Source organism: Myotis brandtii, unplaced genomic scaffold (assembly GCF_000412655.1).
Source record: "Myotis brandtii unplaced genomic scaffold, ASM41265v1 scaffold18, whole genome shotgun sequence".
Taxonomy (NCBI): domain Eukaryota; kingdom Metazoa; phylum Chordata; class Mammalia; order Chiroptera; family Vespertilionidae; genus Myotis; species Myotis brandtii.
The window spans coordinates 7,994,865-8,011,111 of record NW_005356674.1 but is presented as its reverse complement, the minus strand read 5'-3'; the positions used below and the strand labels follow the sequence as shown (position 1 = coordinate 8,011,111).

The window sequence follows — 16,247 nt, the reverse complement described above, 5'->3', positions numbered from 1 at the left end:
AAGATGGGTCTTGGAGCATAAGACCCACAGAAGGCTGCTCTTCTGCTGGGCTAGGAGGCATCTTGGACCCGCTTCTGCTCCTCAGCATACACTCATACTCATGCACTCACACTTCTGCACTCACACACTCACTCATACACACACTCACTGATACACACTACATACTCATGCACTCACTCACACTTCTACACTCACACACTCACTCATATACACACTCACACACACTCACCTGGGATTTTTCAGGCTGCCTTCTGTCAGTTAACCCCTCAAAGGGCAGAGAGGTGGGAGGTGGTCTGTACCCTGCCCTGGCTTGCTTCTCCCCACTGAGTAGGCTGAGCCCTGGCTGAACACTCAGTGACCTTAGGGCTGGTGTCTCTAAGATAGGGGACCAGCCTAATCTTCACGTGGGAAACAGCGTGGACAGACTCTTGAGCCAGGATCACCCATAAGATGGCAGCGCTTTTTAGCACTTCGCTAGGGCGTGCCTCTTCCTCCTTGGAAATCTTCATTGTTCCCGAGCCCTGACTCTCATTCCTTGGCGTGGGTACCAGAGGGCAGTCAGCACAACGCAGTTGGCAGCTACTCTAGATTTTCATCCTTGTTCCTTTATGCAGAAGCCAGCTCCCAAGCACCACGTCCTACGACTGCCTTAAAAGCCTTGCTCCTAGAGAAACTGTCTGGGGCTGGGTGCAGTTATGAAGGCTGTGCATGCCCACACCTAAGGAACGCCTCAAATACCATAGGCACTGTGCATTTGCATGTTTACTTCTGAATTTCTGGCAGCTAGCCTTAAGGTGTCTTGTTCTAGCAAAAGGAGTATATTATGACACGTTTTCTGAGGGATGGGAGTAAAGGGTCATGAGGAAGGGACTCCTTTTTCCAATTCATACCACATTGCCATATGGCTCTCAGCCTGTTCTGTGGGCAGGGGAACCAGGGCTAGTCGCCAGGCCCTGAATTCTCTGGCCAGGGTTTTGAGAGAGCCATGACTTTGAAAGAGTTGAGTTGTGGCTTGTTACACTGTTTGCTCACCATTCCCACCCAACCTTGTTAATGAAAGCTCTTAAAGACCTCTCCTTGCTTTGGGGGCAACAGGTCCTCACCTATTGACAGACGCCTCTTGCCTGGAGCCTCAGAGGCAGCTGGGCCCTTTGCTCTCTCAAAGAGCAGCAGCTGTTAGGAGCTGTGCCTGATGGCTTCTCCCAGTTTGCTCTGCTTGACAGGAGGTGAGGAAACGCCGGACAAGGCCACTGGGGGAGTACAGCAGACCCTGAAAGGGGACGCTCTCCCAGGCCACAGCACACAGAGCATCACTACATGCAGTGGGAAGAGATGAGAACGCAGACCCCGTTGGGTGGCTTTTCTTTCAGACCTCACCTGTGAGGGCCTGCAAGCCTAACGCTGGGGCCAGAGAAGACCGAGTGCACAGGAAGCAGCGACGGGGTGTGGGGCGACCCACAGGCGTCAGATCACAGAAGACTGGACCTGAGCAGGGAGCCAAGCCAGGATGGGTCAAGAACCAGATGCACACGGGGGAGTGGGAAGATATGAGAGAGAGAGAGAGAAAGAGAGAGAGAGAGAGAGAGAGAGAAGAGGAAGAGCCAGGAAATTAGAATTTTATGGACTCACCACCTCTTAACTATGGAAGCCTTCTCAGGAAGCCCCGTTTTATTTATAGCTGAGGAAACAGAGGTATTGCCAAGTTCTTTTCCCTCCGCCTAGGGTGAGAAATCTCCAGCTCTGTGAAAATGGTGCCGATGTGAGAAGCAGACATCATGAGGGACTGGTTTTAATCACTGTTTTAACGCATGTCTCACAACCAGGGGTGGGCACGACTAAATGTTTCTCCCCGATCCGCTTCTCCAATTCTTTTTTAAAAATTCATATACAATAAAAAGAGCAGTAGATCCGGAGTGTGTCTAACAGCTCCAGAGTGTGTGCAGGCCTCACACACCTGCTCGCCTCCCTGAACCCCCACTGCCCTGTGAAATGGTGCCAAAAATATCTGCCTGAGGCATCTGAAAAGAGTCCAGTAGGGTTACTAGTATACATAAGGCTTAATGATATTATACTGACTTCCTAAATGTCCAAATAAAGGAGCAGAGGGAACAGCCCGGCTGTCAAGTGGCTATCTCTATGACTCATTTACCCTCCCTGAACTCAGTACTTTTTTAAAAAATATATTTTTATTGATTTCAAAGTATATCTCAATATATTTAAGATAGTTTTATTTTTATTGACTTCCCTGTGCTTGTTAATGATGAGAATCATTGATCGGCTGCCTCCTGCACGCCCCCTGCTTGGGACTGAGTTGCAACTCAGGCATGTGCCCTTGACCGGAATCAAACCAGGGACCCTTCAGTCCGCAGGCCAACGCCTAGACCGTTTCTCCCTCCTCCCACCTCTGGCTCCCCAAACCCCAGTGGGTGATTACCTGTCACCAGCTATTCTGCTGAGGAGGGGCTCCAGCCAGCCCGGGTGGCACTCGCAGTGGGAGTCCATGAAGACCAGCACGTCCCCAGTGGCCCTGGTGGCGCCCAGCATCCGGGCCCCGATGGCACCGAGGCGCTTGCTGCTCCTGAGCAGCCTCACCCCCTCCAGCCTGGCCACATACTCGCTGAGAGCGGTCTTGAGCTGTCCTGGAACCGACAGGGCCGTGGTCAGTACAACATTTCACCACAGGACTGGTGCATTTCTCAGTGGTAAATGTTGTGCTGATTTATTCCTTTGTAATTAATTTTTTGGGTAAGTTTGTTAGCTCCATATTCATTCCCTAGAGGAGGATCTCTATTCATGAAGCTGTTAAAATTTCTGAACCTGGACGTCTGAGAACCGGCCCCTTGGTGACGCCCCTCTACTGAGCAATGCTCGTCCTTTCCCCAACATTCATTCTCTCCTCCACTGTATTAACAGAAACTTGCTTCTGTTCAGAGCAGCTAGAAGCTCTTACTTACCAAGACTTCTTGCTGCTAGTAAGTAGCCTTTTGATCCAATTCTGGTAAAAATATACAAATAAGAGGATGCTGACAAAACTATTGTTTTACCGAATCTTTCTAAACTCTGCTGGTCTCTGCCTTTTCACTCTTTTCCTGCCCAAAATATGGATGTGATGCCCAGAGGTAGAGCAGCATCATTGTGATTATGAGGCCAACAGCCACACTCCACGTGTGGAGATGGAAAGCAGAAGGAGCTGAGGACAATGGAGGTAGCTCACATCCCCAAGGCCCAGCTCCTTTGCCTCTACACACGAAAGGAGAAGAAAAGTCTCCCCAGTTCATCAGCTGACGGGGGAGGGACCATAGGTGTGCTCTTGAGAGAACTCGGCCCCAGCTGAGGGTTTAAAGCAGTGGTTCTCAACCTTCCTAATGCCGCGACCCTTTAATACAGTTCCTCATGTTGTGGTGACCCCCAACCATAAAATTATTTTCGTTGCTACTTCTTAACTGTAATTTTGCTACTGTTATGAATCATACTGTAAATATCTGATATGCAGGATGTATTTTCATTGTTTGCGACCCACAGGTTGAGAACCGCTGGTTTAGAGACTCTGGGCACCTTCATCAGCCAACCCAGCTTAGCCCAGGACCTGCTCTTTCATCTGCCTACTATGCAGCTGATGGGATTCAGTAACCCTGGGCACTCCTGAGGCCTCGACTAATCTGACTCCCTGCCAGGGCCAGACTGGCTGAATTCCCAGCATGAGGAACTTCGGAAGAACTAAGAGGCACCTGGCCACTCTGTCCTGTCCTCTGTCTTTCCCCTTAGAAAGCGCTTTGCAGACCTCACAAGTGCTTGGCTTCCCTTGGAGCAGTCTGATCTCCCCACAAGGCCAGGAAGGGCTCTGTAGGCCATTTAGTTGAGCCAGAAATATAGTCCTCAGGCCCCAGCCAAAGACTAGAGCAGTGGTGCTCTCAAAGTCTGGTCCAGAGACCAGCAGTATTGGCATCACCTGGAGCTTGTTAGAAATGCCACCATTCTGAACTGTTCCCCCATTTCTGAACTGGTGGCCCCTGGGGCTCAGAAGTCATGAATTACCTGCACCTGAATTCTCATCTGGAGGTCCGCTTCTGGGAACTTTTCCTGGAGGAAGCCCTTGACTTACGAGTTTAATTCGTTCGAGACCGAGCTCATTAAGGAGCTCATTAAGGAGCTCGTTAACTCAAATTACTCTATCAACTCAATGCAAAAAATCGGCCGAGAGACAGCTGGTATCTCAAAAAACTCGTTAGTCGGGACACTCGTAAGTCAAGGCCCCACTGTATTGAGCCCAATACCAGGCCCAGGAACTCTGGGGTGGGCCCGGAAAGCAGTTTTAACAAGCTTGCCAAGCGATTCTTGAGAACCTGTGCCCTGGAAGTCAGGCAGGGGGTTCCTCTGTCTCCATCGTCCTTTAGGTACTCAGCCATGCCGTGGCTGGTCCCCACTCCTGAGTTTCCTGCCAGTGGAAACATTCGAGCAGAATCTGCAGGTTGGGGCTCTGGGCCTGACTCCGCTGCACTTGGCATAACTCAGCTCCGGTCAGTTCTCTTCTCTGGACCCCAGTTTCCTCACCTGGGAAGCGAGTGGGACTGTGAGGAGGTCAGGGCTCAGGGGAGAGATCCCAGGGGCCCAGGCTGGAGCGACGTTCCCGAGACTCTCACCTTGCTCGTCTTCTTCACGGTTTCTATCCTGTTCCCCCATTTCTGAACTGGTGGTCCCGGGGGCTCGGAAGTCATGAATTACCTGCACCTGAATTCTCATCTGGAGGTCCGCTTCTGGGAACTTTTCCTAAACAGGTTCCAGACCCCCGTGTTTGCATGGGAACCCCCCAGGATTCCCTCCCGCCTGGTGGAGCCTGGAGGAAGCCCACAGCCACCTTGCTGGCTGAGGTCGTCCACGAGAATGATCTCCTTCAGGAAGGCCCTGGGCGCCGTATCCAGGATGCTGTGCACCGTTCTCAGGAGGGTGGACCAGGCCTCGTCGTGGAAACAGAGGATGACGCTGGCCATGGGCAGGCTGTCCTCAGGGTGCTGCTGCAGACACCTGCAGGGACGACAACCGGGGACCGTGGGAAGAAAGGCCGTAAAAAGTGTCCAACGTCCTCGAACTCACTCCCCAGGCCCTGGCTGTGGCTGCTCCAACCACATGCTTCGCCTCCCAACTCTACAGCTCTCCCTGAGTTTTCTTAAAATCCCCACACAGAGAGCCCAGGTCGCCCCCACAGCAGTGCCGTGTACCACCTCCCAGCCTCCCAGTCCTCGGAGCCCAAGAGCTCCTTTCCAGTGTTTAATCCATGCCTTTCTCAGAAGAGTGGAGTGGTGTTGCCACCATTCTCAGCAGATGACTGTCCTAATCTGTAAAAATGGGAATGAATTGTCGTAGGCAGTTAGACAGACTTGAGCAGAGCAAGGACAATGGGCCAGGAACAGAAGGTCACCAGGATGGAAAGTCCCAGGTGCCTAACGATGGACCGTCAATTGTAGGGTGGACCTTCCCCCAGGGTGACTTTTCCTCCCTATCGATAACATCTAGGCCTCAGTTGTATTTCAGCTCCAGGCCCAGATAAGCAACAAAACCAGCCCTGGCTGATATCAGGACCAGCTGCATTGAATAATGACCCCTGGCCTAGTGCTGGCCAATCAATCAGTGGAGACCACAACTCTGAAAGAACACACCTGGAAAACTGCTGAATAGTCTATTGAGATCTTTGCTGGGGACGTCCCCTAAAACCTCCACCCTTAAAACCCTTAGGACAGAGGACCCAGTGTGCCCTTCCCTTCCCTTCCCTTCCCTTCCCTTCCCTTCGCTTCCCCCTTTCCTTACCCTCCCCCTCCTGGGCCCAGGCACATTACCTTTAGCTTCCTCAGCCCCAAGCTCGGAGGGCCCTTCCTTTACCTCTATAGCTTGTTTCCTAAGCCCATTTCTTGTAGGAATTACTTTGTCTACCGCTGTAATTTACCCAGTAAATGTTTTCTTATAGTTTGGGTCTGGACTCTGAGTTCTTTCCTAGCCAGAACCCAAGTATTGAGGTCGCTGAACCAAGGTTTGGTCTGACCCCACCGGTCTAACACCTGGTGCCATTCTGGCCACTTTACCTCTATAGCTTGTTTCCTAAGCCCATTTCTTGTAGGAATTACTTTGTCTACCGCTGTAATTTACCCAGTAAATGTTTTCTTATAGTTTGGGTCTGGACTCTGAGTTCTTTCCTAGCCAGAACCCAAGTATTGAGGTCGCTGAACCAAGGTTTGGTCTGACCCCACCGGTCTAACACCTGGTGCCATTCTCGCTGCCTACAGCAGAAGGATATGTTACCAATCTCTTAGAGCTGTTGTGAGACCTACATAGGATGACGTACATAAGTGTCTGAGGAATAGTAATTGTCATCCATTTAAGGGCAGGGACATATTTCTTTATTTTTGTATTCCTAAAACCTAGCATAGCACCGGGCACATAATAAATGTTTATTATTATTATTGAAGAAGGGACAAGGATTAGACATTTATGAATGTCAACAATGTGCCAGACACTGTGCTAGGCCCTTCACTTACTTAAGTCCATGTTCACCCTGTAATAAGTCTGTGGCTTGGGCTATTTTACCCCATTTTACAGATGGGAAAACTGAGGCTCGTTAGAAGGCAATACTCATTAAAGGCCACATTATCAATAAATGGCAAAGCTGGATATTTCCCTTCAGAGCTGTCATGCACTTTCTGCTTTGCTGGCTCATGGTTGGATAGAAGGGGTGCATGGTGTTACCTCTGCCAGGAGGCTGGTTCCCTCCTTTATCCAGGTGAATAGGAAGCTCTGTATTTGCTTGGCATTGTACAAGATTTTGAGTGAGTCCACAGTATAATAACCTGATACATGGAACTAGGTGTGGCTCGCAATTGTTCACAAAGGGCACTTCCCTAAAAATACCTTTCCAAGGGGCTTCTTTCTAGGTTTTAGCTGTTAAAACCACATCTCTCCTCAGAGGGGTATTTGCTTTTGAAAGGGGTTGTCTCAAGGACTCCAAGCTTTCAACATCTAAAGGCACCTGTGATGATGGACCTGTAGGCAGAATGACAACCAGACTGGCCCTGCCTGAGGGTCTCCAGGCCTCAGGTTCTCTCTGCCAGGTGGGGGTGCATGGTCCCCCTGCTCTACCTGGGCTGCAGCTCTGCTGAGAGAATCAATGAGGCAGTGCGCACGTGACCGTGGAGAGGAGCCATGGATAAATATATACTTTCATTGTTAAACAATGGGGCTAGCTACTTTCTTTGTCCTTCAACCAGATAGCTGGTGCATATTTTACTACCTCAGTTTGTACACACACACCCACGTGTCCAAAGGCCCAGTCTGACCTCACTTGTCCATCTTCTGAGTGGCAGCAGGGGAGAGGAAAGATCTAGGGCTTTGGAATCGAATCAGCCTGGCTTTGAATCCTGGCTCTGCTGTCTACACCCCCTAATTAGCAAGCACAAGGATGCTGATATCCTTCTGCAGCCCGGGGGTGCTGCCCGGATTAAAGGGGATCATCCTGGCCCAAGAGAGCTGCTCAGGAAATGTTAGCTTTGTATCCTCACTCTCCCAGATCACGGGCTGTGTTTATGCACAGATGCTTGCCCTCTCTTCACGCAGCTCCAGGATCCCCTGTGAGCTCAGAAAACGCGTTTGGATGGTGATTGGAAGAGAATGAGTCACAGCGTTGCACCAGATGGTCTGGCTGTGGCAGCAACACCCGCCTTCCCATTGCCAGGCCACAGTAGAAAGGTTTCTGCATGGTTTTCTAAAGCTATTTTGGGGTTACTGACCCCCAGCTCCTATCAGATAAGATCTAGGGCTTTGGAATCGAATCAGCCTGGCTTTGAATCCTGGCTCTGCTGTCTACACCCCCTAATTAGCAAGCACAAGGATGCTGATATCCTTCTGCAGCCCGGGGGTGCTGCCCGGATTAAAGGGGATCATCCTGGCCCAAGAGAGCTGCTCAGGAAATGTTAGCTTTGTATCCTCACTCTCCCAGATCACGGGCTGTGTTTACGCACAGATGCTTGCCCTCTCTTCACGCGGCTCCAGGATCCCCTGTGAGCTCAGAAAACGCGTTTGGATGGTGATTGGAAGAGAGTGAGTCACAGCGTTGCACCAGATGGCCTGGCTGTGGCAGCAACACCGCCCCACCGCCCCACCGCCTTCCCATTGCCAGGCCACAGTAGAAAGGTTTCTGCACGGTTTTCTGAAGCTATTTTGGGGTTACTGACCCCCAGCTCCTACCAGATCAGCAGAGCACCTCATTCAGGGGACTTCCATATCTCAGTTCTGAGCCCACCATGTAACGGCCTGGCTGCTTGTCTGTATTCCCCCGTGTCCCCCAAGCTCCTTGGGGCTGGGCTGGGTCTTGCTCACCTTCTCACCTTTAATAACTGCTAAATAAATATTTGTTCAGTGAATGAAAGAAGACACTGTTCTTGCTCTCAAGGAGTGTATAGGCTGGTTGCAGATACCAACAGGAGAGTAATACCTTACAGCCAATTTCCGACATTCTGAGGATATGTTCAGCCCATCTTGGGCTGTAGTTGATGTGGCTCATCTTGGGAACACCAACTTCTGAGCCAGGCCCTGGGGGACAAGGGCTGGGACACAGCCTGGAGATGATCCCTTAGAGCAAAGGTAGGGATTTCTTTTTCTGCCAAGGGCCATTTGGATATTGATAACATCATTCTCAGGCCATACAAAATTATCAACTTAAAAATTAGCCTGGTATTTGGTCAAACATTTAATTAACTCACCCCTAAAACCAAATGATTTCGTGAGCCTATACGGCCCACGGGCCTGACATTCCTACCCCTGCCTTAGAGGGATGGACAAAGGAACTTACGGATGAGCGAGAAGTGTGGGGAGGGCTGGAGCCTGCAGTTGAGGCTGATGCGGCCAGCCTGGTGTTCCCCACAGTGGAGACAAGTCATGTAAGGGGCACGAAGTCCCCTCCTCTGAAGTCTCACAGCCCCTTTCTGAAGGGACTCCGGCCATCCTTGGCCTTGCTCTGATCCCGGCCCCCTGGAAATATGTAAGCAGTTTCTACAACTTTCCAGATAATTCCAGTGTGCCCCCGAGTTTGTGATTTATTTAGCAGCCCCAGGGGCAGAACATAATTGTCTGGTCAGAGAAAGGACAATGATGTGAAGCCCACAGCTGCCTGCTTCAACCTTTCTCCATCTTTCCAGCCCACTCCTGGGTCCTATGCCCAAGAATACGATAAGGGCAACTTCTGTTTGGACTTGAATCCTGGCTGAAAACTCATCAACATTTTGTCTGATTTGAGCTATAACCTCATGCAAGGGTGTTACCTCCCTTTTACAGTTGAGGCTCAGGAAGAGGTGATGCCAGGATTCAACCCCAGGTTGCAAGGGTGTTACCTCCCTTTTACAGTTGAGGCTCAGAGTGGTTGAGTGATTATACAAAGTCACACAGGAAGAGGTGATGCCAGGATTCAACCCCAGGCCCACTGTTCCATGTGACTTTGATTTAGTCACAATGTGAGTATATAAACCAGGGTAACATGGGCCCAACCATAAACACAAGTTTACGAGTTGATGGAAGCAGGTAGGACATTTATGTTCAAGTACAAAACCCCCGGTAAGGAGGGGGACTATTCTTCCTCTCTGCTTCTCTTCTCTACTTTCCAATCCCAGCACTACTTCCTCCATGGAACTTACCAGAACTCTACTACCTCTCCACTCACTTTCACTCACTTCGTATACCAGTGGTTCCCCAAACTGTCTTGCATCACCTCTAAAAATTCAGATCTCTGGGCTCCAACTCGCAACTATGCAGTCTGCAGTGGCCGGGTCTGAAAACCTACGTTTTAAATAAGCAACCTGTGGGAATCTAACACGCACGTAGTTTCGGGCACCAGTGATGTAGCCCCTTACTAATCAAAAGTATGGTCTGTGTACCAGCAGTGCTGGTACCAACTGGGAGTGAGATAGAAATGTAGCACCTTGAGCCACACCCCTGGCCTGTCAAATTAGACCCTGCGTGCGAACAAGATGCCCGGGTGATTTGCATGCACCGTACAGTTTGAGAAGCACGTCTCTGTCCAACCTGCTCAGCATCAAGAGTGTCCTAGGTCAGCAGCAGCAGCCTCACCAGGAACTCACAGAATTCAAATTCCTAGACCCCACCCTAGACCTACTGAGTCGGAAACTGTAGGAGTGGAGGCCATGCCTCTAGGTGTTCTGATGCAGCCATTGCTTGGAGGAGAGACCACAAAGCACTTTCTCCATTGGGAGCCTCTTTGATCCAGGACATCAATTGTCTTATGCTGGATGGGAGTGGAGGCCATGCCTCTAGGTGTTCTGATGCAGCTCCCTCCCGTGTGAGAGCCACTGCCTGGAGGAGAGACCACAAAGCACTTTCTCCATCGGGAGCCTCTTTGATCCAGGACATCAATTGTCCTACGCTGGATGCCAGGACGATCAAAGGAGAGCTAAGCCTGGAAGAGAGCTGAGAGCTGTCAACACCTTTGATAGCAGCATTGAAGGGCGGAGCCTATCTTAGTCCTCAGCCTGCTCCATCCTGGGCCCTTCTTTTTATTTCATCTACATATTCATGCCTGCCCCTGCCCCCAGGACCCGCTCCTCCGCACGCACAGCACAACCATCCCACTGTGTTTCATTGTGCCCTGTGATGAAATGCCCAGGTGGCTCCCAACTCCTCAGTGATAAACATACTCTGCTGTGTCTCCCTGTGGGACCGGTCGGTGTGAGTGCTCCCCATCTTATAGATGGAAAAACTTGAGATGCTTCCGGCCCATGTGACTTGCCCAGAAAGTACAACATGGAGATGAAGAGCATGACTTTGGTGTCAGACACACCTGGTCACATAACCTGGCCCCAGTCCCTCCACCTTTCTGTGTCTCAGATTTCACATCCATAAAACAGAGATGTTATTACCTACCTTATAGGTAAGATAGACAAGCCATGAACATTAAACAAATGAAGACCATTTGGTAGAATCCCTAGCACATAGTATGTGCTCAATAAATGTTCACTATAGTTTCACCTCTCCTTCCAGAGACTGCCTTTTGATCTTTTACACTGATTTTTTCTGTGTTGGTTCTGCATTATTGGTAACTCTCCTTGTGCCCCATCTTCATTGACCTCCGGCAATGACCCTACAGGTACTTAGAAAAGGCCTGTGGCCTGGATGGGTGAAATGAGCAAAGGCCAGGGCCTGTTTGGGCTTGTGGTGTGGGAACTGGGGTCAGCGGAGCTTGTCTGGGTTAGGAGTCAGGATGGGCTTGCAAGAAGCTCTGGGGTTGATGGTGGTACGTGGCTCACTACAGCAGGGGCAGAGCTGTGGGATGTCTAGTGTTCTGGTTCTGGAGAGAAAGCAGCAGTGCAGGGCCTGCAGATAGTAGGTGGTTAATATACACCTGTTCTTTTATGGGTCTATTTTGGCCTGGTTTTAAAGAGGTGGGAGGAGGGGAGTCCTGTCACCCTGGAGGGAGGGTGTGTGTGGGGTGTGTGTGGGGGAGGGGGGGAGGTGGTTATTGTCTCACCTTACAGAGAATCCCTTATGTATTCTAGAGGGCTGCTGGGAAGGGGAGGCTCCAGTGCCTGAAGTGCAGCCAAGTCTTGGGTAGCACAGGCTACATGGACCAGCTGCAGCCAGCAGAGGGCGCCTCACACCTCCAGACAGAGCTGGGGGGGGGGCGCGGAGGGGGGCTGCGAGAACCCTGGAAAGCTGGGGGTGAGGTGACCAACTGTCCAGGTTTGCCTGGGACCTGTAGGGGCTTTCAGTGCTAAAATCATGATCCCACACACACATGTACACATACATACGTACACATCACACACAACACAAAATGTACCCATGTTTGCACCACACACATGCACAGCACACACCCACACACTTCATACCACCAGCATGACACACGCAGCACTTTTATACACATACACACGCCATAAATTTGCCCACACTTGCACCATACACACAACACATCCGTGCACTTCACATCACATGCATAATACACACAGCACATTTGCACATGTACACATATACCACTCACACAATACATTTGTAACACACACATGAAGCAGATGCAATGCACACACTTGCACAATATACACACAAGCACATCATATACTTGCTACAGGCTCACAACATAACATACATGTACACACATACCACAAAAACATGAAAAACAAACATTGCATTGCAAAACATACATGTATGCATGACACATGTGCACAGCACAACACATAATACATGCATCATGCATGTTGCAGTGCATATAAATACTAACTCATCCATAACACATAATCAAGTGATAACAGCTCATACCTGTGCACATCACAACACATACACAACACACACGGGCATCACATATTGTGCTACTCACATGTACTATGCACAACCCATTCAATATACATACAACATAATACACACACAACGCATGCACACACACACAAAGCACACACAACACACGCACACACACATAATGCACTCACAGATATGCATGTGCACAGCACATTTGCATAATGCAACACACATAGTCACACACACACACACACACACACACACACACCCCTTTGGTAATCAGACCTCTTGTTTGAGGCAATGTTGCTTTTCTACAAAATGAGGATACTCATTCTTGCTCTAGGCCAGTGAAAAAATGTTTGAACAGAATTTTAAAACTATATTCACTCACTCAGCAATCATTTCTTTACTGTGTGCTGGGACCTGTGGGCTCACTGCATGGCAGGGGAAGCAGGCACTGAACAGCCAACACATCAATGCCCATTCAGCTTCAGATGTAATGAGTATGATGAGTTAACACTCCAGAGAGCACAAAACTGCAAGGGGCTGGGCCTGGCTGGGCCTGGGAGTTTCCTGAAAAGGGCTTTTAAAGCCAAGACCTGAAGTCATAACAGCAGGGTTGGGATGAGGGGGAGGTGAGTGTGACACCCAGGCACACAGTGTAAGGAGGCGTCCCTCCCATGTGCTGTCTTGCATTTGCACAATCGTGAGAGTGAGTGGCCGAGTAGCCAGGCAGAGAGGACCCCATGAGGGATCGAGGAGTTCGTGGTCCTGCTCCCAACTGCTGCTCTACGGCGTCCCTCCCATGTGCTGTCTTGCATTTGCACAATCCTGAGAGTGAGTGGCCGAGTAGCCATGAGGGATTGAGGAGTTCGTGGTCCTGCTCCCAACTGCTGCTCTATGCGGATCCTCTCACCAGGAGGGGTGGAGGGGGGGCTTGCTTCCCAGGAAACTCTCTGGGCTCTGGGAAGACCTGTGGCTCATAGGGTAGGGACCTAGATCACCCACACTAACCAGCTGCATTGCTCCCCTCTCTGCAGCCAGCCTGGTGATGGTGGGAAGCGGGGGAGGAAGCAGGCATGTACAAGATGAGCCCATCATCTCCTGGGCACAGCCAGCATGTCATCTCACTTCGCACCCTGCTCCTAGGGTGCGGTCCCCCTGCCGGGTTAGATGGCATCAGTGCTCCTGGGCACTGGAATCGTCCCTTTATAGTCTAGTGGACTAAGGAGGGTGGCATAGAGTGGCGGTTCAGGCAGACTGGCCTGCTTTGGCACCTGCTAGCTGTGTGACTATGGGGAAGTCACTTGGCCTCTCTGTGCCTTATTTTCCTACCTATAAAATAGGCATGATGGTAAGACTAGCACCCATCCAACAGAGTTGTAAGGCCCTTGTAAGCTAATATGTGAAAAGTTCTTAGATTAAAGCCAGGCACATGGCAAGACCCACCCACGTGTTAGCTGCAATTGCTGTTTTGACCCAAAATAAAATCGAACACTGACAACAACCATAATATCAAAATGGACAGGAGCCACAGTGTGAGAACTGGAAGGTGCCTTGGAGAACATCTGCCCCCGGGCCCCTCTGCGTTCCGTAGATAAAGCTGCTTGACCTGCTAAGCCAGCGACAGAAGGACTAGAACCCAGGGTGGGGAAGAGAAGGAGCAAGTAAGAGCTGCGCCCTTTCTGCTCTCTAGGAAGGTGGTGCTCACCTGGAGGGCTGGTTAGATAAGACCCCGGCACCCCACCCAGGGTTTCTGACTCAGGGAGGTCTGGGCGGGGTCTGAGGCTGCTTTTCTTACAGGTTCCCGGTGATGCTGCCGCTGCTGGTCCAGGGGCCACACCTAGAGAGGCGCTGCCCTAGGGACAGTGAGGCAGAGTGCAGAACGCTTGCACCCCGCCTTTGCTGATAGCACCCCAGTACCTGGCAAAGGGGAAGCAGGGGCCTTACTTACAGCGGATGCCGTACCTCGGGCAGCGCCCTCTGCAGGGGGATGCGGGCGCTGAGCGTCTCCTCCAGGCTGAGCGTGGTCAGCGCATCTTCTTCAGATGCCTCCTGGTCCTCCTCCTCCGCCCCCCAGTCCTTCTCTGCAGCCTCCTGGTCCAGCCTCCTGCTCGGCTGCTTGATGAACCGGTAGCTGCCACCTCTCCTGCCCTGGCTCTGGTTCCTTCGGACCCTGGGTGAGGCCACGGCCATGAGGAGCTGATCCTCCCGCAGCGAGATCAAGGGCGGCAGGCCCTCCAAGGGCCCGTACTCTTGGTCCTCATCCTCGGACTCCAGCACCCATTCCTGGGATTCTCCAAAGTCCAGGCGGTACCCAGCGTTAGGGCTGTGCTGGGCGGCCTGGGCTGTGACGGCCTGGTGCAGGGCCTGCGGGGGAGGGTGCAGCACAGCCACCATCAGCAGCACGCACCCCAGCATCAGGAAGAGCAGCAGGAACTGCAGTCTGCAGGGTCCGTGCCTGCATCGCTTCCTTAGGAGCATGTTGCCGGAACTTGCCAAATGCAACAGGTCATGTTCAAGTTTGCTGTCGCCTCCTGCTCCAGGATCCGCGAGCTTGCAGCAGAACTGGGCTCCTGGTTCCACCTGGAAGTGTTTGGACAATCACTTCACCTGCTCCTTTGATGCCGTCTGCCATGTACCAACAGCGTGTGTAAGGCCAGCTCCCACTTACAGTCTGAAAGCCACGGGACCCAAGGCCCACCCCGGGTCCTCTCTGCGTGGATTTCTTTATTTGCCTTCGAAAAGCCCATTCACGGGGACTTCAAATTAAATTGTTTGGCCCCCTTTTCTCCTTGGGAAAAAGCAATGATTCCATTCTGCTCAGGTGTCTAATCCCGTGTGTTTCGTTTCCCCCCTTGCACGAGTGGTCAGGTTGCTATGCGATGTCCGGGGGGAGCTGGGAGTCCTCCCTCCAGCAGTGCTGACAGCGGTCGTGCTGGACGCTTCAAGTCAGGTCAGATCAACAGATGAGAAGCCGGCAGGCAGTGCCTGATTTCCTTTCACACATAGCTCCGCGCGCAGCCCAGAGCCCTCTGCCAGACACAGCCCGAGCCAGGCATGCGCCTCGCTCCTGGTCCTAATGCCCTCACTGTTCCCAGGCTCTGCACACCCCATGGAACACAGCTCCAGAGGAAAATTAAAGTCGTCACTGCTAGGACCAGACCCAAACAGAAACATGCCAGGGGCACAGATTTGAATCCTGTTCCTAGGAAGACTTCTTGCCCCACCCACAGGGGCAGGAAAGAGTATTCCCTCCTGATTTCAGAAAGGCTGCACATGCAAAGAGCTAGCTGTCTACTTGTACCCTCAGCCTCCCACAGGTGATCTGGGAAGCGAGACCGGACTCTTCCTACCTTCCCAGACACAGCTGTTACCTGTTCCTTCTGAAAATGAAGAAAGTGGGGGGGGGGGGATGCTCCCCTGCCCACAAGAGCATCTGAATGCCTACTATGTGCTGGCCACTGAGGGGGAGTGCTACTGGAAGCAGAGTGGCATGCTCCTTCATTTGTAAAACTTCATTCAACCAACAAATATTAATGAGCACCTACCATGTGCCCAGACTGTTCTGGGGACTGGGAGTGCAGCAATGAATAGAACAGACCAAAATGTGTTCCTCATGGAGCTTATATTCTAGTGGGAGAGACAGATAATTCATTAAAATCTACAGTGGGTTAAATGGTGGTAAGTGCTAAGGAAAAAAATATATGTAGCAGGAAAAGGGCTTGGGAATCATGGGCCAGGGGTTGGAATTTGTTATGGGGTGAGGCCACAACATTAGTAACAAAGAAACAGAATTTCCGGAGGATGAGGCCCAGAAATCAGGATTTTAAAAAGATTCCCAGGTGATTCTAATGTGCAGCCAAGGTTGAGAACCACTGCTCTAGAGCAGGGGTCCTCAAACTACGGCCCGCGGACCACATGCAAATACAAATATTGTATTTGTTCCTGTTTTGTTTTTTTTACTT

At 51.2% G+C, this 16,247-nt stretch overlaps 1 protein-coding gene across 2 annotated transcripts in view; it reads right to left on the bottom strand.

Annotated features, from left to right (window-relative positions):
* GALNT15 (polypeptide N-acetylgalactosaminyltransferase 15) overlaps positions 1-15,649 on the bottom strand; it is a 33,417-nt gene extending 17,768 nt beyond the window's left edge. The window contains exons 1-3 of one of the 2 annotated variants that reach the window (XM_005863623.2): positions 14,234-15,649; positions 4,856-5,022; positions 2,435-2,639 (exon numbers count right to left, since the gene is read on the bottom strand). In XM_005863623.2, coding sequence (XP_005863685.1) covers positions 2,435-2,639; positions 4,856-5,022; positions 14,234-14,763 — 902 coding nt within the window. In that variant the 5' untranslated portion in view covers positions 14,764-15,649. The remainder of the gene's footprint in view (positions 1-2,434; positions 2,640-4,855; positions 5,023-14,233) is intronic. The other variant, XM_005863621.2, reaches the window with a different exon arrangement.
* Between the last annotated feature and the right edge of the window lie 598 nt (positions 15,650-16,247).